The sequence below is a fragment of the Calliphora vicina genome, chromosome 4, assembly GCF_958450345.1.
Source record: "Calliphora vicina chromosome 4, idCalVici1.1, whole genome shotgun sequence".
NCBI lineage: Eukaryota > Metazoa > Arthropoda > Insecta > Diptera > Calliphoridae > Calliphora > Calliphora vicina.
This window is the reverse complement of record NC_088783.1, coordinates 3,879,979-3,906,077: the sequence shown is the minus strand read 5'-3', so window position 1 is coordinate 3,906,077 and position 26,099 is coordinate 3,879,979. Positions and strand designations below refer to the sequence as shown.

The window sequence follows — 26,099 nt, the reverse complement described above, 5'->3', positions numbered from 1 at the left end:
AGCATTTACACTCTTAATTTTTAACACTTTACTTAATTTTTTAAAACAAGTCCTAAATGATTAAAATCTGTCCATACCTTTCATTTTATTAACAAAAGATAAAACAAATATCCCTTAATATTTTATCAAAATACATAACTCGTGTTCTTCAATGTTTAGTACTGCAATAGTCGGTAATGCAGTGCACAAAAATATATTAATAATCGGCAAGATTCTGTAAATTTTCAGTTTGTTTTTGATTCTGAATCCATAAATTTGACTAGTGGGAGAGATATGATATAATACTATTCCTAAAACGACTGCGAAGATTAAAATCATGTTAAGCCTTACTTAAAGGTAATTTTATCGCGGAATTTCGGTTTTATCAGTTTATTCAATAAACTAAAACGGTTTTGAGTTACGCGAATATATGTTGTGCAACCTCTTCCATTTTCGAAATACCGGTATATCTCGATAACAAGAGCTAACCTAAAAAAACGGTTAGCACCAATGTACCCGAATTAGATTAACACACCGGGTGCCCCGCTTGACAGTTTTTTCAACTAGCAGAGTGTTATTATTCCAGTAAATTCATTGAAATATATTGGTTACTTAATTAGAATTAAGTAAACCCCATTCAAAATACTAAAGTTTTAAAAAATCACTAACTACACACAGTGATTTTACATTTTCTTACTTTTATAATCTCCCATAAAACTAATTTAAAATTATTATTTTTAGGAATTTCAACTTTAAATTATTCTTTTTCATTTTCTAATAAAATTATGCCTAAAATCTAAAATAAAATTTCTATGGAAGTAATAAATACTTACATACGTACTTATATACAATAAATTTAAATATAAATATTTAGAAAATATATATGTCTACTATGGATATACATATATAAATATTAATAAAACAATAACATTTATATTTTTATTTATTTCTTAAAAAAATGAAATCATTACACATCATACACTCATATATCTGGCCAATTTCTGTCTAAGTATCTCATAAAATGTTTCCAAAAAATATAAATAAATAAATAAATAAATAAATAAATAAAGAAATAACAAAAAAAAACATTTATGAACCCACAATTTGCCCTTAAAACTAAAAATATTTCATGCGAGTAGGAATATTTTTATTGTTCAAAATGACTTTTTAACGACAATAAAATGAGCCAATTTTGAAACAATAAATTTTATTTTTGTTTTAATTTTATTTTTATATTTGTTACATTTAAAAAAACATTAATAAAATGTGTCGCAATTCTATTAGTAGAGAAAAAAAGGTTTGTGTATGACACACAAATTTGAAGGAGATCATAAAAGTTTATCTACTTGTACACACATTTATGTTTTCTATTAAAATAAAACAAACTACATAAATATCCCATCAACAACTTGGTAATGGCTTTAAATTAGTATTTAATCACTTCTTAACTTTATTTATAATTTTTTATATAACTGCATAGTTTTTAGTCATTTGTTTTTACTGCTAATTTTTCAATTAACAAACCGATTAATTTTTGTCGGTTAACTGTTCGAATAATTCAAAATTGGCGATTTTCAAATAACAAATAAACCGATTAATTTGTGTCGATTAACCGATTAACCGAAATTTATTATTGCACTTTTTTGTATTTATTTTTCCATTTTAATTCAAATATCAAAGTAAAATTACATATTTGTTCGAACATCCAATAATCAAGGTATTTATAGACGGCAATACTGTATCATACTACAATTTCATCGTCAAAACAAAATTTGATTACATTTTCAAAAAATACTAATGATTTTTTTGATTTACGGTCGGTATTCAAAATTTGTTTACTTTTTATTTTCATATGTATCGGATATCGCACTTGATCAACAAGAGGGTATTAACTCAAAATTTCACTTTTTGCAAGAAATCAATTACATAACAACATTAATATCTATCTAATGTAAAAGTTTCGACGTATTCCGATTACTCTTTCATCTCGAAAACCACATTTTAGACGATTTTGGTTATAATGTAGTGACTACTTTTATATCAACAAAAAGGTATTATTTTGAGTTAATATAAAAGTTGAAATAGAAATATCGTATATTTTTATAAAAAAGGTATTATTTTGATTTGAAAAGTTAAAAATAATCAAATTGTTTTATTTATATTTGGTTGTATTTTGAGTTGATACTGTTTTGTTGATAAAATTTTTCACATTTTTTCAGAAAAATGGTATTAACTCAAAAAATAGATTTTTTTTGCAATAATTGGAAAAATTTAAGAGAAAAACAATGAAAATATATTTTCAAATCGAATTTGTTTACTATGATGTATTCGGATTTTCTAATTCTAAATATTTGTAATACTATCGTATAAACAAGAAATGTTTTTTCGAAACGATTTCTTGACATTACGAATGATTTCAATAATATTTTCAATTTGAAAAGTGTTAATACTCAGTATTGCCGTCTATAAATACCTTAATGAGTATACAAAACTGACATATTTAATTTACATGTATTTGTCGGTTGAGAACATGATAATAGACGAGACTGAAGATACTACGGAAATAAGTTTTTATCAGAAATTATCGAAATTAGTAAAAGTATTTCTAAAAAATCCAAAAAGGACTTCAATGGTATAATGGAGATTTTATATGCTTAGAAAAAAAACTAAAAAAAACTTAGATATTGGATATTCCTTACTTTCGATTTCACTAAGATCTACAAACAGCGAGAGAGTGTTTTCCAAGTCGAGTTTTATAAAAACTAAAGAAAATTAATTACTTTTTGGTTGAATTGCTATGTTTTGTCTATTTTGTATTTAAGTACAGAAAATTCGTGGATATATTTTCAGTTTAAAATTTAAATAGAAATTATTCGGTTAATCGATTAATTTAAAATTAACCGATTATTAACCGATTAAATCTTAACCCCGATTAATTATTTGCTCGATTAACCGATTAAACCAGAATCCCGATTAATTGAATACCCTAGTAGATATAAAATCACGCACAAAAAATTAACTGGTTTCAAGCTGCAAATATTATGATTGGGTTGGAATAATAATATAATTGTACTCAATGATGCTTTAGGTATAATATATTTGATCTTAATCATAATAAGATGATGTCATTTATTAAGTTTAATAAACAAAAGTAGGATTTCCGCCAGTCTCACCCGCCAGTTTGTTGAGAATTGGTAAAAAATCACCCTGAAAAAATTTTAGGTAAATCGGTTAGGGTTAAGCCGTGCTGCAAGCCCTCGAAGTTTTGAGATGCATTTACAAGGGGAAAAAATGCAAATTTTTCGAGACCCTTCCTGTCCAAAAATATAACACGTCAAATTTGTTACCGAATTTTAAACTCCAAATTTAAAAAATCTTTTTGAACGAAATTTTATCAAATTAAATTTTTTCTTAATTTTAATAAAAGTGTATGAAAATGTATATATGTTGTACCTATTATGGCTTAACATGAAGGCTGTGTTAAAATTGGCGGATTTGAAATAAATTAAGTGTAAAGTCACAAATTTGTTGAATTTATTTTTATGAAAAACATTACATACCCATTTGCAATAATTTTTTTTATAACTAGCTTGACCCGGTGCGCTTCGCTACCCCTGTCGTAGTAAAATAATATATATATAGCCTGTTGACGCTTCCCAGTAAGGATCTATCTACGTTCCAAATTTCAATAAAATCGGTTCAGCCGTTTAGGCGTGATGCTCAAACAAACAAACAAACCAACAAACAAACTTACAAAGACATTTATATATTTATATAGTAGGGTATTCAATTAATCGGGTTTATGGTTTAATCGGTTAATCGAGCAAATAATTAATCGGGGTTTAGATTTAATCGGTTAATTTTAAATTATTCGATTAACCGAATAATTTGTATTTTAATTTTATATTGAAAGGAAAACTACGAATTTTGTGTACAGCATTTTCTTAATAAAAAGAACAAAAACATAAAAAGCAAACTAAACATAACAATTCAACAAAACAATTAACAAAAAATAGGGAATCTTCTGAAATAATATTTTAAAAAAAGACTATAACTTAAATGCTTTCCTTTTAAACAATTTTTTTAGTTTTAATAAAACTTGACTTGACAAAACTCTCTCCCTGATTGTAGATGTTGGAGAAATCGAAAGTAAAGCATGATAAAGAATATCCAATTTCTTAGTTCTTTTTTTATTTTTTGATAAGCATATAAAATCCTCCATCATACCATTGGAGTCCTTTTTGATTTTTTTTATATTTTGAATACTTTAATAGTTTCGTTAAGTTCTGATAAAAGACTCGTTTCAGTAATGAGTTTCGTCTATTATCATGTCCTCATTAGGACGAAGTTCATCATAGAAACATTCTAGAAAAAATGTCATTTCCAAATTTCTTAGTTTCAATTTTAGTACTATACTTCAAAAAACTATTGCTAGAAGAGAATGTTCATGAGTTAAGAAATACAATTTGTGTGTTTAAAACTAAATTTCTATATAAAGTGCAAAAAAAACGAAATTTCGGTTAATCGGTTAATCGACACAAATTAATCGGTTTATTTGTTATTTGAAAATCGTCAATTTTAAATTATTCGAACAGTTAACCGACAAAAATTAATCGGTTAACCGATTAACGGTTAATCGATTGAATACCCTATTATATAGATATAGATAACACTGTCCAACAGCATTTTTGGAAAAGAATAGCGACCCTATAATTCTGAAAGGGCATGTTTAGTAGATAATTTTTTTAGAATAAACTTATAGTCCAGCTGGTCTGAATTAATTTTTACAGTGGGTCAGGCATTATACTAACTAAAAAAAAAAAAATCTGAAAGAATTTTAATTGTCAGAGTTAAATTGTCGAATTTTATGGGGATAATTTTTGTGGAAGATCTTAACCCTCTAGCTCCTCTCTTTAGGGGTTAATTTTTCCCTTTCTCTGAGAAAATCAAAAAAAGTCCTTTCAAAAAGGACATTTAAAGTTTCAAATATTCTACAAAAATTTTTCCCGGAAAATTTCAGTGGGGGTCACCAAAGATACCAAAATTGTAAATAATGCTCTTTACGCTTAATTAGCAAAATTACAAGCCATCTTGGGTCTGACATTTTTTTAAAAAAATGACAAAAATTATATTTATGATCCGAATGAGCTGATATTTAAAATATAAATATACTATTCATATTTTAAATATCAGCTTATTCGGATAATAAATATATTTTTTGTGATTTTTTTTTTTAAAATGTGAGACCCAAGGTGGCGTGTAATTTTGCTAATTAAGCGTAAAGAGCTTTATTTACAACTTTTGCATCTTTGGTGATCCCCACTGAAATTTTCCGGCAAAAATTTTCGTAGAATATTTGCATCCTTAAATGTCCTTTTTGAAAGGACTTTTTTGATTTCCTCAAAATAAGGTTAAAATTGACCCCTAAAGATAGGAGCTAGAGGGTTAAGATCTTCCACAAAAATGATCCCCATAAAATTCCATAATATAACTCTGACCATTTTTTCAGATAATAACTTACAACATTTTTTCAGTTAGTATAATGCTCCCTTCGATAATGAAATGAAAACTTTGACCCACTGTTAATAAATTCAAACCAGCTGGACTATAAGTTTATTCTACAAAAATGATCTACTCAACATGCTCTTTCAGAATTTAGGGTCACTATTCTGTTCCAATCAAAAAGTCTTAATTTGTTGGACAGTGTAATTAAACAAGATTTTAAATTATATTTGAAATTTGTTTTATGGTACGAAATTTAAAATAATAGTCAACTTTATGGACTTAAAAACTACTTTAGGGCTTTTGTGGTTAGGCTCTAAATTTCCTTGAAAAAATGCACAACTATATTTTTTCTCTGCGTGTGACACGTGTTGATGTTAATATAAATACAAAATTCGATAGGAAGACATTGTTTGCTGTAAGGATTTTAGCATCAAATTAAGGAACTATAATTTTAAGTGCAAAATTAATCTTAAAAAGAAGGGCATAACTGTTAAGATAATGGTACATTGCACATTAAAGCTCTACTCTTCTCTTCTCTTTTATTATATTATTTAAATTAATGTTCTTCTATTTATGTCATTAATTTCACAAATTCAATTTAAGTTTTTAATCCAATCAGTCAAAGTGTGTTTTAAGATTTTAATGCAACTATTGAAATCCACCAAATAACAAACTTAATCCCAAAAATGTTATTTTCCACCATCCTTTTGCTCCATCAGCATCAGCATCTTCATTATCATTTCCAAACAGTTTCTGATTCATTATGCGCAATTCACATTATTAGTGATATCTTAAGAATTCACAATGAAACTACAAGCATTCTTCCTCTTTAGTTTCCTGCGATTCGCATTCAAGTCATTTGAAACTAGCAGAGAATTAAAGTTCCAAAGCACATAAAATTTACATTTCAAATTGAAAAACTTTATTTCAAGGTTTCTACATTCTGTCACACCTTTCGCATTTCGCAACTTGATAAATTGTCATCAAAGATGCTTCAATTTGGCCCCAGAAGCATTGAAACATATTTCTGTGAGCTTTAAAGCCGGCAGTGATGAAATATGATTGGCCTCTAGGGGAATACATACTTTGCTAATAATAATACAAATAAATAAGATACATTTCTTTTAATTTTCTCATTTGTAGGCCAAAAACTTAAAATTAGAAGTAAATAAATTGTAGGTAATTTATGGAAATTAGCTACAGCAAATACGCATTGTCAAATATGTATAATTTTAAAACAATTTGGCACACTAAACATTAACATTTTTCGCATTTACATAACGTAGAGTACAATAATGAGCAATTTAAATGCAAAGTATTTTTTTCCTGAGGTTTCCAAAATTAATTCCATGTCTCTGTTATTTTCGAATTTTTTTTCTTATTAATGTTTGTTTCCTTTTAATCCGCAAACAAATATACATACATATGTACATTAGATGTCAACAAGGATAATTATTGGCATTTGTCACATTTTGGAATGTTTGTTTTTATCAATACAGATACGAGTATTTATAGATATTTCTGTTATAACTTATACATCCTACGCATTACACGAATTACAAGCAAAATTAATTGTAATATTGTATACATCTGTTTTAAAAACAAATTAAATAATTTGCATAAATATGATTTTATAATTTAAAAAACAGGAATTAGTAAAAAAAATGGTTTAATCCCAGCAAAAACTTTACTTACAAAATAAACTAAAAAATAATAGAAACTATTAGTTTTTCTACTAGAGAAAATTCTTATTTTTGTTTGGGATACCCCAAAAGTAATCCATTATAATTTGCCCAGCAATAAAGTATTTTGTAAGAGATTTATGTACGTTGAAAAACAAATTCTTTTTGTCTGGGACACTATTCGAACCCAAAATTATAACCTCCCCACTATGGTGGTGTAGGGTATAAACATCAACTATTTTAGCTGGTTAATCCATCTGCTAACTCACTAAACCACGACCTAGTTAAATAAAAGTCAACAGAATTTACATTTAAATACTTAAATTTTATTTTAACTAAATTAAATTATTAATTAAATACTTATATTATTAAAAGCAAATGCAATTACAAAAAAATAAATAATTCTGTCCCATTCTTCTGATTTAAACTCGAGATTGCACAGTGGGACAGAATCAAAATTTTTTGGAAATAAATCTGGCTTTTCTAAACGGCTGGTCCCATCGGGATAAAAATTGACGTGGGCGTAGCCAAGGAGTATAATTTTTTTTTCTATCCGATTTGAAAGATTTTTATATTTTTGGAAAGGTCTATTTATCTCTTATAATTTCCGAGTTTTTGTCTCTTATAATTTCCGAGTTATAGGCATTTAAAAATTGAAATTTTAAAATTTTTACATAGCTTGGTCCGCTTTTTTAAAATATAGGGCGTAATTTTGGAGCGAATGTAGCGAATTTTGGAGCGATTTTTTTTGTTAGTTAGTCTAGTAAATTACTAATAATATACAAAAGATTTCAGAGCAATATCAATTATGGATCCAAAAATAAACGACTTTCAATTTAAAACAAGTAAGAAAGTATAGTCGGTCAAGCCCGACCATATCATACTCTACAACAATTTAAATATGAATCAATCGCCATAAAATTAGGTGGCATGACTTCTGTGTATATAAAAACTATTTGTGTTGAATTTTGTTTGAATACCAACTTTTTTAAGAAATCACACTCATTAAAACGATTTTCGGAAGTGGGCATTATATGGGAGCTATGACTAATTATGGACTGATCGTTATAAAATTTAGTGACATGACTTTGGTATATGTGTGTATAAATAAATTAAATTTGGTGTATATAAATAATTAGTGTTGAGTTTTATCAGAATACCAATATTTTTAAGAGATTTATGCTAATTAAAGTGATTTTCGGAAGTGGGTCTATATGATAGCTATGACTAATTGTGGACCGATCATCACAAAATTTGGTGAGGCGAGTTTGACTTATATAAAACTTATTTTTGCAGAATTTGGTTTGAATATCTATATAACTGAGGTATTTATGAGAGCTTAACTATTTTCAGATAGGGCAATCGTATGGGGGCTAGGAGAAATAATGGACCGATTCTAATCAAATTTAATAGGCTTCGTCAATAGAGCTTGTACCAAATTTTGTCGAATTATCTTTCAAATTGCGACCTGTAGTTTGATTACAAGGTTTACATGGACGGACGGACGGACATCGCTAAATCGACTCAGAAAGTCGTCGAAAGATTGGTATACTTTAAGGTGGGTGTTGGGACAATATTTAGGCATGTTACAAACATCAGCGCTAACCCAATATACCCTCCCCACTATGGTGGTGTAGGGTATAAATAGTATATTTTTTCTGTTTTTTTGGGCAAAAAGGTGACTTAACTCTTTTTTTATTAGAAAACAACTGTCTTTAAGAACATATGACAATTTTAAGTTTTTCTGTAAGGTATCTTTACGGAGAACATTATGATATAAAAAACATGTCCTTTTTTTCGAAGCAGTGACCTATTTTTTATCATAATTTCAATTTTGGGCCACTTTTTCCAAAATCCCAAAGCTGGGATCAAAAAGTGGAAAGCAGCTTTGGAAACCTTGATGTGTTCCCTATTTATACCCAAAGAATTTTCCGAGTCCCGAAGGAAATGCGGACCCTTTGTGCAAAATTGTAAAAAAAAAATACAATTTCGCTTAAATTTGTAGGAATTGCAGGATTCTCTTTCACCTTTCGACAAGTTTTTTTACACTTTGTTATTTAACCTTCGCTTTACCAATACCCACCCGGGTGACCATTACGGATTCAGTAGTTTAATAATTTTTTTAATTTTGTTTCGATTCAAATGAAATTAAGACTAACTGAACAAATTTTAGACTTCTGTAGAATTTATTAAAATCATTTTAAACATTTTATGAGGTTTTTTGATTTTTAAATGTATATGTATAAAAGTGCAGTACCACCCGGGTGGGTATTGGTAAACCACGTACATAAAAAAACCTTTGGTAAAGCGAAGGTTCAAATGACAAATTTAAAAAACCTTGAAAATTTCATTGAGTTCTGTTAATAAATAAAGATTTTATTACATATTACATATTTATTGAGTTTCTAAACCTAACTACTTAGAAATTCGCATATACAATTTAATAAAATAAATTAAACATTTAAATTTAATTATACAAATTTTTATTAGATTGTTTATTCAGTAATTTATGATTATTAAATTTTTGTTACAATTTATGGAAATTAGGATTACCTAAACAAAATTTTGCTGAAATTTAAATTTGCTTTTAGTATACATTTTAAGAACAATTCTGAAACAAACTTAAAAAACAGACCGTCGGATCCAACTCAATAGTAGCTTTAACATTATCTTAAAATGTAGCTTTTTTAATCATATTCCTGGGGAAAATCCTAGTTTCTATGATTTAGTTATTATACATTAATTCACGAGGAATACAATAATGCTTATCTTGCTAATTAATATTCTGTTGTCTCTCATATAAAGCATATTAATTACATCTCAATGTTTATTTCAGCTAAAGGATTCGTTTTTGCTGATTAAAATCTAATAAATTATTAGTGAAATTTATTTATATCATTGCACTTCATGAACACTTAAAAACATGCATAAATAAATGAACATTTACATTAAATTTATTTCACTTTTTATATTTAATATCCTGATGTGGTTTCCTGAATCCGACACATCTTAAATGTGAAAAAAATACCAACACATTTTTGTTGATAAATCCTTGGCTGTGTATTTTGGTTATTATTTGTTCTTCTTTCTATACCCTACAACATATAGCTAGGCAAGGAAATACGTTTGTAACACCCCTAATTTTTTTTATTGAATTTGAAATCGAGTATCAAAATAATTTCAGGATTCTATTCGATATAAAGATATTTAGCAATATATTGTTACGAATTGTACTTGAATTCAAATATAACGATTTTGGGGGCTGATTTGGAGGTAGCATAATGCTTTCAAATAGCAGTGCTGTAATAGCAGACTGTAACATGTCTGTGGGCATTATTAAATAAAAGCTTTCAGTTGACCATTGATCGTAAGTTGGCAACGCTGTTTGAATTCGAATATTCAGTTAAAGAACATTGTAGAAAGTACACCACAGATGGCGTATGATCTAGAATATTCGAACTTTGACAGTTAAAGAGCAATCTAGAGTGCAGATGGCAGTGTTATAAATAGTGGCAGAGGTTGCAGTCGTTAGTCAGTTTATCAGAGACGCTATTTGAATAAACATCAACTGAGTTCCTTAAAGTGTGCTGTATTTTTCAAGTCAATTCGTATACATTATAAAGTGTCTGTGTTTCTGAGAATTTATAAACGTGTATAAAAAAAACATTGAGTGACTATTTAATTCTGTTGTTGTACATTTTAAATAAATAAAGAGTTGTTACAATTTTCAAACTACTAAACGGCTTTTATTTGTAATCAAAAGTATCCGGTTTATTTAAAGGAAATAAACCAAACGTTTTGAAAAGGTTAAAACGTAACAATATTTTCTACCCCACTACGCGCAATCTTACAAGTCCAATATCTCAGTGGTTAAGTGAAGGTTTTAAACTAGTCTGATTATTTTTAAAATTTTTAAAATATTACTAAATTCTGGTTTTTTCAAAGTCAGACATTTTAAACCTAATAAAGCTTATTTTACATTGAGCCTTATTCGGTTTGTATGAAAAATCGCCCGTAAAGAAAACGAAAAGTTTATCAAATGAAAAATTATTTGGATCTTTGCAGACAGAATCGGTTTCACCCAGTAAATTTTTGCTGCATGGCCAAAATATAGCTCGGTGGAAGGATTTTCTTCTATGTGGTATTTTGTCATTCCGTTTTGAACATATCGAAATATTAGTCGTAGAACCAAGAAGTATTTATATTATGGGTCCTCATAAGATTCTAAGATGATCTCGATGTGTCAGTTCGCCAGCCTGCCTATCTGTTGAGGACGCCTGCCTATCTGTATATCACCTAATATAGTCCAAAGACAAAATATTCTTAGATTTGAAATTCCCATGATATACTAGAATTGTCAGGTAGCGGCTGAATAGGAATTGAATTATTTGATTTCATTTATTTGAATTGCAATTCATTGTTCTAAATCATTTGAATGAATTCAAAATCAATTCAATTCAAACGAATTGTAATTCACTTTAACAAATTCATTTGAATTTGAAATGAATTGAAATAAATTTTTGCCTAATTTGTTTGAATTGATTCAAATTTCATTCAATTCTGTCTTATAATAATTAATATCGTAATGAAATTTGACATAGACAAGTTTTATACGAACCTAAATCTTTACGGCTGAAGGGCTTTGTCTTCTGATTATGATGAATGAGCAAACTCGTATGTATATCATTCCTTATACCGAGCTTTAATATGTAGTGTAGGGTATTTTAAGACCGTGCTTGCTTATCATTACTCTACTTATTTTATTTCAGTTTTTCATATTTTTTATTTATTTTTTATAACTTAAGCCTTAACGAAAAATGATGAACAATTTATAAATCCGATTTTTGTGTTTCTTTGCATTGAAATATGGAAAAAATCTTCTATCATCCTTATGAAACACATTATTTCGGTTACGTGCCACAATATGTTGCTTAATCTCACACATGTACACACAGCAATACACATGTACTCATGTACAGACAAATGTACATTAGGGTGATGTTCTCAACTAAATAGGTTTCGAGGTTTATAAGGTGTCAATTTAAACTGATTACTTTAAATAATTGCATGTCAAAATTAAAAAAATACAAAACTTGCAATATTTTTAGACTTATATTTCATATGTTTTCTTCGAGAGAAATATAAAAAAAAAACTTTTAAAAAGGTCGCCAGGACAAACATTTTGGAAAATGGTCTCCTCAAACAAACTAAACTTTAATTTTAGTTGGGAACATCGACACCATACATTCCATCCGTACAAAGCGGACCACCCTAATGTACATAAGTATGTATTGTATATGTGTAGGAAGAAAAATTGCATGGTTTACAAAGTGTATACACCCACTTTTGGCTTTTTTAAAAACTTATTTTTCATTTGCACACATTGGAAACCGAAACTGGCAAAAGAATTTCAATAAAATGTTTTGTGTTGGTTCAATCAATGATTTCCCAAACTGAAAGTTAAACAAAAAAAGAATGAAAATGATTTGAAGTGAAATATCTTTATCCCTCATTCGAAACATTAACATGAATGTGACCAACTATTAAGTTTTAGCACTGGAAAAATGTTCATGTTGTGAGTATAGAACTTTTATTAAGATTCTCTGTAAAAATAAAATGATGGTCATATTGTACAAACTCATAAATTCTAAGCAAAAGACTGTATGTATTCCCTAAATTCCTACATATTTGCCTATTGATTTTTTCATGTTAAACATGGATTTTTTTCGAAAATAATTTTAAATAGTAATAAATAAGAATGGAAGAAAATAAGAGTTTTTTCTTTGATTTCAGTCTGGCGGCAAATTGTCTAAATATTTAAACTTACAAAAGTGATTTGAAATTTAGATTTACGAGTAGATTCATATACAAACATACATATTTATGTAAATTCAATTTACTTTTCTATTATTTGTCTACAATAAAAATAGCTATTGTACTTAATAAAAATAATACTAATATTTACATACAATTTTCTTTAATGTAAATAGGAATAAGGATGGAAATATTTTTTAAAGCCAATTAAATAACTTACACATTTTAAATAATTTACATATGTATACATTATTTATTCGATTTGGTCATTAATAATATACAAATTAAATACATAATATAATAAATTATGTAAATTCGTGTTTTAGTAAGTCCTCAACTGAAATACAAATCTATTTTAACATATTATCTACATATATCCACTATGTCATCATAAATGTTTGTCGCCAATAACTTTATGTTTAAGCACATTTTATTTCAAAAATATGATTGATTGAAATATCTAACTATAACTAAATTATGACAACTATGAAAAAAATATTGTTATATTTATAAAAATGGCATGATCAGTGATCGCTAATACTCAATAATATGGTATAATGCTACAACCATAATATGGTCATATATAGGTTTTTAAATAAGCATATAATGATTGCGCTGGAATCATAAAATATTTTGGTAAATATTAATTTTTTCATAAGATTTTTAAAATATTACTAAGTAAATTAAGTTTTTAACGCTAACAAAATTTAGTTTTTCAAATAAATTATCATATTAAATTTAAATATAATGTTGCGGCGATAAGCTAATTCTGATGCACATTTCGGTGTTTTCTTAGACCCCTTTCACACTAGGCAATTTAGTTGCGCAAGTCTCTTGTCCAACAACAAAAGAGACTTGCGCAGTGTGAAAGGGTTCTTAGGCCAGTTCATCAGGAAACCTTTCCAAAAGTTTTAGGAAAACTAGAAAGATCATACAAAAAAGATTTGCAATACACTCTATGAGTAAGTAAGCCTTGAACAAAATATTAAAGTTTTCCATAAAAAGTGAGTAGATCTAGTTTACATAAATAATTAAATATATCCTTATAATTTTGTTCAAAACAAACGTTTTTTGGCTTGTCTCCAAAACAAAAAATCTGAATCTCGAACAAAATGAAAATATTTCGATGGCTCAAAGGCTAAAAGATATTATTAATAAATGTAAAAAACCCAAATAATAATGAAACCAAGTTATAATGTAGATTTGCAACTAGCAAAAGAAATAGATCACTTTATTTCTGAAGGAACAAGAGGAAAATACTTGCAGATTTGTTATAAGTATTTGCAAATGGTTTTGCCAATATGAAAGATGTTTGTCGGAAACAAAATTCGTTCCAGAATGGCAGACGAAACCATAGATGCGATAGAATGATTTCTAGTGTCTAATAAAAATTAGTTACTAAATAAAAAATTTACTTTCAATTGTAAAGACATAATTATGTACGTTTCATTCTTATAATTTTCGGGATTTTAGATTTCCCGAAAATCCCGAAACCCAGGGTCGGGATTTCAGGATTCTTTACAAAATCCCGATCCCCGGGATTTTCAAAAATCAGTCCCGATCTCTATCTCTATAGCATCTCTATCCACAACTTCGATATAAAGTCCGGATTGAATTTGGTCATATATGTTTCATATAATAAAAAACACACTGTCAAATTGTACCAACTGTCGAAAACACGTAAATTTCTAGTAAATTTTACCATAGGAGCGCTAACAATTGCGCTCAAAATTAATCCAAAACTCATACATTTCAAACATTAATAGTAAATTTTGGTATTGAAATAAAATTGACAGCAATCACTGAATTAGCTCTTGATACCATATAAACACCTACGTATCATTTAACTGCCATAAAACTCTGAAAACTTTAAGCAATAACTTTTATTTAAACTGGAATTACATTTCGAAATGCTCAAAGAATCATTCCATAATTACATTTGTTACAGCCCTGGACTGTAACAAATATCACAATAAATTTCTTACTTTTGTTCAAGATTCCACATCTACACGCAGAGAAAAAATATAATTGGACATGGTTACTGTAACCATTTAAATAGTGTTACAAGATTTTTAACAATATTATAGTCACAGTAACTATTTACATGATTGTGGTAACCATAATATGGTTAATTTATGATTCACATGATTGTATCAACCATATATATGGTTACTGTAAACAAATATATGTTTGTGGCAACCATACTAATGATGAATAATTTTATCATAATATGTTGTTCTCGGATTATGATAAGCCTTAAGCCGAGAGCAACATAATATGATAAGTCCTTCATCATATGAATGGTTGTCACAAACATATATTTGTTTACTGTAACCGTATATATGGTTGATATAATCATGTGAATCATAAATTAACCATATTATGGTGACCACAATCATGTAAATGGTTACTGTGACTATAATATAGTTAAAAAACTTGTAACAATATTGAAATGGTTACAGTAACCATGCCCAACTATATTTTTTCTCTGCGTGTAGAAGTACTGATTTCAGGAAGTAGCCGTAGTACATTTTAGTGTAATATGTTTATTTTTTAATATTCATTAATCTTTGGGAATAAGCCAATTTGGTCACTGCAAATTATATAATTCTGCGAGTATTATCATTTTACTGTCCTTTGTTAGTCCCATCTGTACTCATTTCAGAAGTCTAATTATATCTCTCGAATTACAAAAATTATAAACTTTTATTGTTAGACTATTTGATAGGATAGTTTGTTTACAAGACATTGGTTATTGCACTGTCTCTTTGTAACTAATACGTGAGTTTCATGAGAATGATACAACCATTAATAATAGACTATTAGATTGTCTCTTTGTAGCTGCTATATGGTTGGGTTGTGTACTAGGATAGGGTCGTGTACTAGCTAGACAATAACCAATTAGTTAGTCAGCTAGGTAACTGACTCTATGTATCTGATATGTGAATCGCATGCATTGACTACTTTTGCCAAACTATCTTTGATATCTATGTATCAATTTATCCTCTGCATAGGAGGACATTCACATGTAAAACTAACTAGTCACCTAGCTAATTATGTAACTAATTGGTGACACTAAATGATAGAAAAATCACTAATTCGGGGCAGTCAGGTAGTTCTCAAGTATGGGTGGCAAGAATACAATCGATTCCATATACCACTACTTTTACTTTCCTAGATGATTTAGTTTTATTTTCGGGGACATCCTGTTGGTCCATGTGTAGAAAAGTTTATGCACATGTGCGTATTTGAAGATTTTATTGAAACTTTTACAAAATATGTTGGTTGCAGTTTTAGGTTGCTGTTTTAATTGCAACGAGATTTATGTGTTGGTAGCTTGAATAGTTTTATTTATTGCTTAAAATGTCACCTTACGCACATATTCATACACTAACAGAGTCACGCAAACAATGGCGCCACACAAACAATAATCTACCCAACAAACATAAATGTAAACGTTTGAAAAATTATCCTTAATGAAATGCAATAACTGAACGATTTTATTATAACTATGTGTTTCAGTTACAGCATTTAGAACGATGAAATGCAACGTAACCATAACGTCTAAAGTTGTTGCAACAAAAAAATATAGTAACCTTTTCAAAGTGTTTACAAGTTTATGTCAATATTAATATATGATTGACGCAACCATAATATGTTAAAGTTTCGATTCACATGAGATTCATATGAATCGTAAATTTAACAAATAATTACATTGACTAAATTATTGTTAAAAAAAAAATTGTAAAAATAATAATTCTCTACGTGTGTGACATTTGTTTCTGAAGACAGCACATCGAGTTACTGCAGCAATTCCTTCATTTTATTAAATACTTTTGAGAAAACTTATAATTTCAAATCATTTTCAATTTGCTATCAAACCTAAATGTCTGTTGGGTTATACATAGATTATACTATGTATGTAGTTACGTATGAGCGATGGAATTTTAAACATTTAAGCAATATGGAATGATGTACATGTACGAGTATTTATGTACAAATATTTCTCATTTCAATGTACAACTGTATGTATGCACTCGTACTACATTTTTGTGGTGGCAGTCATTTATTTAAACTTTTTGAAGTATTTAGTTAAAATTGTTTAAGTATAAGTATTTATGTCATTCATATTTATGTCAGATTTTTGTTTTGCATTACTGTGTTTTAAAAATAAATATTTTATTTTGTTTATATACTTAAGTTCAAGTGAGAGTTTGGGTAAGTGAAATAATATTTTTTAAATATAGTGGCTGGACATATACTTATACGTTTTACCAATAACTATTTTGGGTTTCTAGGTCTACTTGACTTGAGATATATCATGTCTTAATTGTTTTCAAACATCTGACTGATATTTCTGATCAATAGAGAATACTTGTGGGGGACACTTCATCTCATTAGGTCCTTTTTATAATCCCTAGCGTATCTGGAATAGATAACCACCCAGACTATATATTTAAAAGTTATTTTTTATGATATATCACTGAGAGCATGTTTTATTCGAGAACATTTTAGGTATGGGGCTGAGAGAAATATAAAAGAAATAAACACAAATAATCTGGATGAGTGATTTATAATTTATTTTTTTCGTAAAGTTCAGCTTGTGACTTTTATTTGCGAACATGAACAATAAATCGCAAAAATGCATTTGATGCAAATCAACGCTTAAATATATAAAATTTATCAAAAGATTAATAACAATTTAACAAATTCTCATTTCTGTTACTCAGACTTCATTACTTCATACTTATCATATTATTTCCATAATTTGTTAAAAGTGACTAACAATATGTTATTGTACATAAATAAAAGAGAAAGTAACAGTTATTAAGAACAAGAACAAATGAATTGTTTATCTCATACATAGTTGGGGGTAGTGCACTAAATATTGATTGAAATCAGCATTGCACTATCACTCACTAAAATTGCAAACAATTTTGTTTGCACTATTTTTTATCAGCTTTAGTGATAATGCTTATTTCTTAACTAGCACTAAAAAAAATAGTGATAGTGATATGTTTTTAACTATCACTAAACGAAGATTTAGTGCAAAAATCTGCACTACAATTAATTACTGCAAAATTTTAACCTGCAATCAAAAAAAAGCTGCATTAAACATACTATCACTAAATTTTCAAAAATGAGTAGTCATGAAATTGTTAAATCCAAATTCGAAAAATAAAAATTTTAAATATATTTTGTTATTTTTAATGAAATATTAGTCTTAAGTTTTAAATTAGTGTACAGAAATAAACTTAAACCATTTTGAACTTAAAAATTTAAGTGCACAATTTGAAGTTGCACTCAAATTAGTGCATACAAAAAAGTTGCAATAAACTGATGATTGCATTTTTTTAAATCAACTAATTTAATTTTGAGTGCAAAATTGTTTAACTCACTATCACAAATGTTTAGTGAGGCTGCTAATTTTCAACTCATCACTAAATATGAACAAAATGATTGCACTAATTTTGCACTATCACTAAGTATTAGTGCAAACTGCAAAATTAGTGCACTACTCCCATCTATGATCTCACACCAAACCATTAAAAAACAACAAAAACGAATAAAGGTCATACCAAACCATTTAAATAGAAATCATTTTATAACTGTTATTTTCAGTGATTTATTTTTATCACAAAAATATAAATCACAATTTGGGTTTTTTGGTAAATGGACGAGTTATTTTCGATCTCTGTTTTATACCCTTCACCATTAGTGAAAAGGGCAGACGCGGATACAGGGGATGAAAAAATTAAACCGAAAAGTTTTAATACAAAAAAGAAAAAAAGCTAAATGTGAAATAAATTTTAATTTTTTGTTCATTAAAATTAATTTATTTTTTTGCTGGTTAACATATTTATTATTCAAATTAATTTTAATGGCATTCAAACAATTACTATTGTTAAAGCAAACTCTATTTTTTTTCTATAAAATATCCATGAAATCGACAAATTGAATTATATAATTAAATTTAATAACTTTGCGAATGAAGTTAAATATTTATTAAATCCTTACAAATTAAGTCAGCTTATTATAAATACATCATAAAAAATATAACATCTTCCAAAAATGTTTAGTTATAATGTTAATATTACCTACATATGTATGTACGAAAACACTAAAATCAAATTTTGTAATGAAATTTAAATTCTTTTTATGAATATATATTCAAGTTTGTATGAAATCACAAATAAATGTCGATTTCCAAAACTAGAGAAATCTCGTTCCTCCATTATTACAATAACTACACCATTTCCAATTGTATTTCAGAAGTTTCTAATTGTATTTCAGAAATTTCCAATTGAATTTCAGAAATTTCTAATTATATTTCAGAAAATTCCAATTCAATTTCAGAAATTCCCATTTATATTTCAGAAATTTCCATTTATATTTCAGAAATTTCTAATTATATTTCAGAATTTTCTAATTATATTTCAGAATTTTCCATTTATATTTCAGAAATTTCTAATTGTATTTCAGAAATTTCCAATTGTATTTCAGAATTTTCCAATTGTATTTCAGAAATTTCCATTTGTATTTCAGAATTTTTATTTTATACTTAAAAAGTTTCCAATTGTATTTCAGAATTTTCCAATTGTATTTCAGAAATATCCATTTGTATTTCAGAAAATTCTAATAGCAATACCAATGGATATTTCTGAAATACAAATAGAAAATTCTGAAATACAATTGGAAAATTCTGAAATACAATTAGAAAATTCTGAAATACAATTAGAAAGTTCTGAAATATAATTGGAATATTCTGAAATAAAATTAGAAAATTCTGAAATATAATTAGAAATTTCTGAAATATAATTGGAAATTTCTGAAATATAAATGGAAATTTCTGAAATTGAATTGGAATTTTCTGAAATACAATTAGAAACTTCTGAAATACAATTGGAAATGGTGTAGATAATTTTTCCGATTTGTACCTAATTATTAAAAGAAAATTGTTTGCAATATTACTACCATAGTTCAACAATTTGTTTGTCAAATATTTGATCAATATTTCTGAGTTCCGAGAACATTTCCGTTGAACCAATGTCTAACTGGAATCAGTATTGCGCAAATAGATTCGTTATTGCAACCAGTTTTGAAGAATCGAATGCTGCAGTGTTTAGTTCTATTCCTTACTCTCTTGTAAGATAGAACAATATGAACCAAATTAGCATTTAACTCTGTATACAAAATTAACACATCAACTAGTCTTATGAGTGTTGGTCTATTTACGATCAGAATATCAATTTATGCTCTTCTGGTTTGGCTTTCCCTATTGAATGGTGTTCTGCCGACAGAACACAGTTTCTTACATTCTCATTCATTGGCCATTCATTTAGTTCATCCTAAAAGTTTGGCATTATCCAAAGGGATTGTATACATACATGATCCCATCCCATCAATCGGTATAATTTAAGGTGGTTGTTAGCTAGGGTTATCATGCGAATGAAAACTATTCGAATAATCGATGTAAAAATATATTTTTTATTCGAATGAATAAGATTTTCCAATTTATAAAAATAAATTATTCAATCAATAATTGTCGATTATTCGAATAATCAAAATAATCGAAATTTATTTGCGAATTAAAATTTAAAAAAAAATATATTTCTCCGGGATTTCCAATATATGACGTATCTTTTGAACGCTATTTTTGCTTTTATTTACTTATATGTCATTTTTTAAGGATACATATCTGTCATTTATTCTCACTTAGCTATTGAACATTATAGTATAAACAAAAATTGCTCACCAAAGCTTATGTACCATTACGATAACCCGAAGCGTAAGAGATCGTGTGTGAAGCCCGGCCAACCAGCCGAATCTACACCAAAACCAAATATCCATGGCGCTAAAATAATTCAATTTGGTGGGAGCAAAAGGGTCCTATCAATTATTAGCTGCTGAAATCTGACCAGACCATCACGGGGTATCTGTACCGAACGCAACTGATTCGTTTGAAGCGAGCCTTGGATCGCCACATGCAGCTGTACCTGTTAAAAAATATTTAGAATGAATTGGTTGGAAATGCCTCAAAAATGAGCAGTTCTTTTGGCTCCATGTGTTGCTAGAAAGATGTGACCTTATGGCCAATACTTTGAATAAATTTATATTGTACAAATGTTTCAAAATAAATGCTAAAAATTTTAAAAAAATTTCGCATTTTTAAGTCATATATAAACTAAAATTTTGAAAATACTATAAGACCAATAGTTTATAATGTTGTCGCAAGTTGGTTACATCGAACATTTTATTAAAAACGAGTTTCTACATTAATTTGTCAATCAGCTTTGGATTAAGATACCAAGATCAAAACATTCTGAAACTGATGATTTCGTCACAAAATTGACACATTAATTTCACTTATTTACATATTATTCCAAATTGGTTCTTACTTAATTTTTTGCCTAAACGAAGTATTTCGTTTACTTCTGCATAAAATCGTATGTTCTCTACATCCTTAAGCCACAGTAATTGCTGGATATTTCGTATAACAAATAAATCTTTATAACTATGAGAAAAGAGACTATGGCTCATTATTCTTGATAAATGTTCATATTATTTGGTCATTTTTCCTTCCACGATTTAATGCATACAACGATTGAATATTTTTTTTACAACAGTTTTATATACTGTAATAAGTGAGAGTAACTAAATGGCTAAAAGATTTATTTTCATAGATAAATATTTGAAATGGCTTGATTCTTTCGTTTTATTTACATGCCATAAAACCGAGTCGATCATGAATCATGATTTAACTACTTATAGAGATTTTTGTCACTACTATTTGGTTACAAACATAAATTTGGAATTGTGTTGAGTTTCTTTTTTTTTTGCAATTTCAAAGGGATTGTCGCTAGTTAACAAATGTGCCCACATAAATAATTTTTTTGTTATTTTTTCATTTTCTTTGTTGTTTGTAATGTAAATACAACATATGTACAATGTACATATTTATGTCGATTTAGTGGCGGTAATCCCACAGATAAATATACTTACCCTGAGCAAATTGTATAAATTTACACACCAATTCACCGAAAATGAAATGTCTCAAATACGTTCCCACCAGTGTGATGGGCATGCACAGGACACCCAGCAGCATGTCGGAAATAGCTAGATTTGCTAAAAACACATTCGTTATTGTACGCATACGACGGTTCTGAAACAACGTTGAGGCCACCAATAAATTGCCAATTATGGCAAATATCAGTATGATGCTGTAGCATGGTATCAGCCATATGGGTATTTCCGTACTAATCCTGGGCTTAACAATAATTTTCGTACGATTTGCAAAGGTATCATTGCTGGCATATTGCAAGGAGGTGGAATTATCGATATACTGATTGAAGAGTGAAGACGCTGACGAATTTTCTTCGTCCAGTAAATCCCAGGGTGGATGCTCGAATGTAACACTCTGCTGTTTAAAGCCCACAACAAATGACTCGTTGGCTGTTAAAGCCAGCGATATGATGTGTTTGGATGAATTGTTAACTGAGAAATATTGTAATAAATCACTGAATTCCTTGGATGTTATGGTCATATTGAAAACATTTATTTTATTTTTTATATATATTTTATTTTATTTAATATTTTTTTATTAAAATTTAAGAAAAACTTATTTTTTTTTAATTTACATTTTGCACTGTTGTGTATTCAACACAAATATGTATATATTTTTTGTTTGCTTTTTCCAAAATTTTTTTTTTTATTTTTTTTAAATTTTCTTTTATTTTATTACTACTTTTTTGAATAACATTTTTTATCCATTTGTTACTGTTTAGTTTTTCTATTTCCTAAAACCGCTATAAGCTTGTTAACAATGTGATGCACTGCTTGAAACTACCTTTGCAGTGTGTTGTGGAAAATTTCCTTACCAATAAACATTGCGTTGGCAACATTTAGCATCCTTAGAGGACATGCGCCTCTTGTATTTTTTCGGAGTAATTATTTGAATGAATTTTATTTTCACCATCATTCTTTCATCTAAATATTAATGAAATATTCCACCTCTTTCACAAATTTTGTTGTTTACTATAAAAGTACTTGTTTGCGAAGATGTTCTTATACATTATCCTGGCAACATTATTAATAGTTTTTTAAACATGTTGAGTACAGAGAACAAACATTGGGGAATGTTTTTGTTTCAGTGTTGATAAAACATAAGATACATGTTCCATAAAATGTAAAGTAGAATAAATAAAAATAACAATAAATATAAAAAAATTACTCCATATGATGGAAAATTTTAAATATATTTAATTTGATGAATAAAACTCTTCAATATATAGTATTCTCAATAAATGCTTAAGCTATTGGTTTTAAATTGCCCATGAATATGTACCTAGTTGAAGAATTTTAGAATTTGTATAGCTATTTATAATAAATTGTTAATCAGAATATAAAATAAATGTATTTTCAAACTGTTTATTTCATTTCCGGTACCAAAAACTTTAAGCACACTTCTTAAATTCGAATTTATTTTTAGAACATAATATTTACGATATTTAAAAATTAGCTTTTTTATAACAGCTGGTAACTAAATAAAAGCTTTTTAAACAGTTATTTAACTGTTATACTTTACTATAAAATAATTACACTGTACATGAAATTGACATTTTTTTCTTCTGTCAAGTGGGGCTCCCAGCGGCTGAATCTAATTCGGGTATGCTGAATTCAGTGGTGCCAACCGTTTTTTAGGTTACCTCGTATTTTCGACATATACCGTTATTTCGAAAATGGAGGAGGTTGCATAACATATATTCGCGTAACTCAAAAACGGTTTAGTTTATTAAATAAACTGACAAAAACCGAAATTCCGCAATATATCATTGAGTGGTATTCAAACAGTAATGTAAATTTTGTGCCCAACTAGTTGGGTGGATTTGCCTTTCGTTGACAGTTGCAAATGTCCAAAACGTCGGCCTGTGGAAAGATATTGGGCTCTTGTAAAAAAAAGAATTAAAGAACACAGGATAGGTATCCCAGGACATGTCCGATTTTAAGCATAAGTGGGTCACCTCGTCCAAAATGCTAACGGAAGCAACTATAAAATCTTTAATGGGAGGATACATTTGTACAATATTTGAATACATTTACGTATTTTTGAGAATTTTTCTATTTAACGGTTTAAGTTTTATTTAACTTAATACAAGTATACGTTTTTATTTTTAGATGAGATTCCAGATCTTGTGACCTTGTTGGATACCAGAATATGGCAGATTGGTCCTAGTAATTATCCGAGTCATAATCATGCTGGATAGCATGTTAAACAACCAAAAGCAGTAGGTATGATCAAAATTCAGTGAAAAATTGCATGAATAACTTTTTACTAAAATAGTATATTACAAATCTGGGATGGTAGTTAAAATTTGTTATATATCCTTAAACTCCCTGACACCACATATTTCAGGGAAATTGATTTTTGTTCAGAAATACGAGTGATCACAAATGAAGCTTATTTTCTCAATTAAATGCTTATTTACAGAGTTATTAAAGGTTTAGGGTTTTTATTACTTTCATCATGCCGAAAATCGATTTTGGATCAGTAAGACAAATGATTGTAAATGCAGCTTCCTTTCTTAATTAATCGCTTATTTACCAGTTATTGAGGATTTAATGAAAGTCATACTAAAAATCGATTAATATCAATGATTACAAATGAACATCCCTTTCATAATTTAACGCTTGTTTACAGAGATATTGATGATATACAATTTGTTATGATTTTTAATGATCACAAATTAAGCTACTTTTCCTAATTTAATGCTTATTTAGACAATTATTGAGGATTTAAATTGTATCAGGATTATTAATTGCTTTTTTACGGAGTTATTGAGGATTTAAAATTTGTCAGAATTATTTACTGAGTTATTGAGGATTAAAAATAATCAGAAATAAAAGTGATCCAAAATTTAATAGTTTATTTCAAAAACCAGTCAAGTAACAAATGATTGATTTTGAGTAAATCAAAGAAAACTTCATAGCTACCTAAAAATTACTTTTACAAAATTGATTTATCTATGTTAACATATAGGGTGAATTCAAAAAATGTATGTATGCAATGCAACCTTAAAAAGTCGAGCGATTCTTAACGCAACCATGTAAACTTTGATAATGTTTCATATCGCAAAATGTATGAAAAAGTAAAAACAGGCAGTACGACAAGTTTTTTTTTTTTAATTTTAACTACGCGTTTGCATGCTTTGTGTTGATAAAGATATGACTGCATTGCATACATACATTTTGGAATTCACCCATATTTTCAAAACTTAACGGGTTTCTGAAACAAACAACCTTTACTATTATAAATTTCATACGAAATATTCTAATTATATTAGGAACTCCAAAAGTAAAACAAGTAAGAAAGTATGGTCGGTCAAGCCCGACCATATAATACCCTACACTAAGTATAAAAGCCAAAACATTTCGTCTTTAAAATTTAAAAAATTTATGTTCGTGAGTGATTTTCGAAATGGGCCTTATATGGAAGCTATGACCAATTATGGACCGATCTTCATGAAATTAGGTGGTGTGATTTATGTCTATATGAAAGTTATTTATGTTGAATTTTATGTGTTATCAAAACTTTTTCTGAAGCGGGTCTTATATGGGAGCTATGACTAATTATGGACCGATGACTAAAACTTATTTGGAGAACAATTTGTGAAGATACCTATGTAAATTAAAAATTTATGACCGATAAAGTCCAATTTCAGGTGGACATTTGTATGGGGGCTAGGTGAAATAATGGACCGATTTCTGCTAGTTTCAATTCGTCCTTGGACCGAATTATATGTACCAAATTTTATCGAAATATATTCAAATATTTAATCGACTTAGATTCTGAGTCGATCGGTATACTTTAAGGTGGGTGTTAAACTAATATTTTTGGGCGTTACAAACATTTGCACAAATGCATAATACCCTCCCCAATATGGTGGTGCAGGGTATAATGACAAATGAACTTTTTAAAGAGTTTTACATCATATTCATATATACATATTTATTCTGAAATAACTATTCATCATAAACTCGTTCTACAGTGCATTCTGCTTCCGATGTAGACCATTGGAAAAGATTCCCATAAAACTCTTCATATTCAACCAACCAAGTAGG

At 28.1% G+C, this 26,099-nt stretch overlaps 1 protein-coding gene across 1 annotated transcript in view; it reads right to left on the bottom strand.

Annotated features, from left to right (window-relative positions):
- Positions 1-22,542, bottom strand: part of LOC135956699 (5-hydroxytryptamine receptor 2A-like) — a 68,177-nt gene extending 45,635 nt beyond the window's left edge. Inside the window, exon 1 of the mRNA XM_065507252.1 lies at positions 21,984-22,542. Within this exon, the coding sequence (XP_065363324.1) occupies positions 21,984-22,524 (541 nt within the window). The 5' untranslated portion in view covers positions 22,525-22,542. The remainder of the gene's footprint in view (positions 1-21,983) is intronic.
- Positions 22,543-26,099: the final 3,557 nt, after the last annotated feature.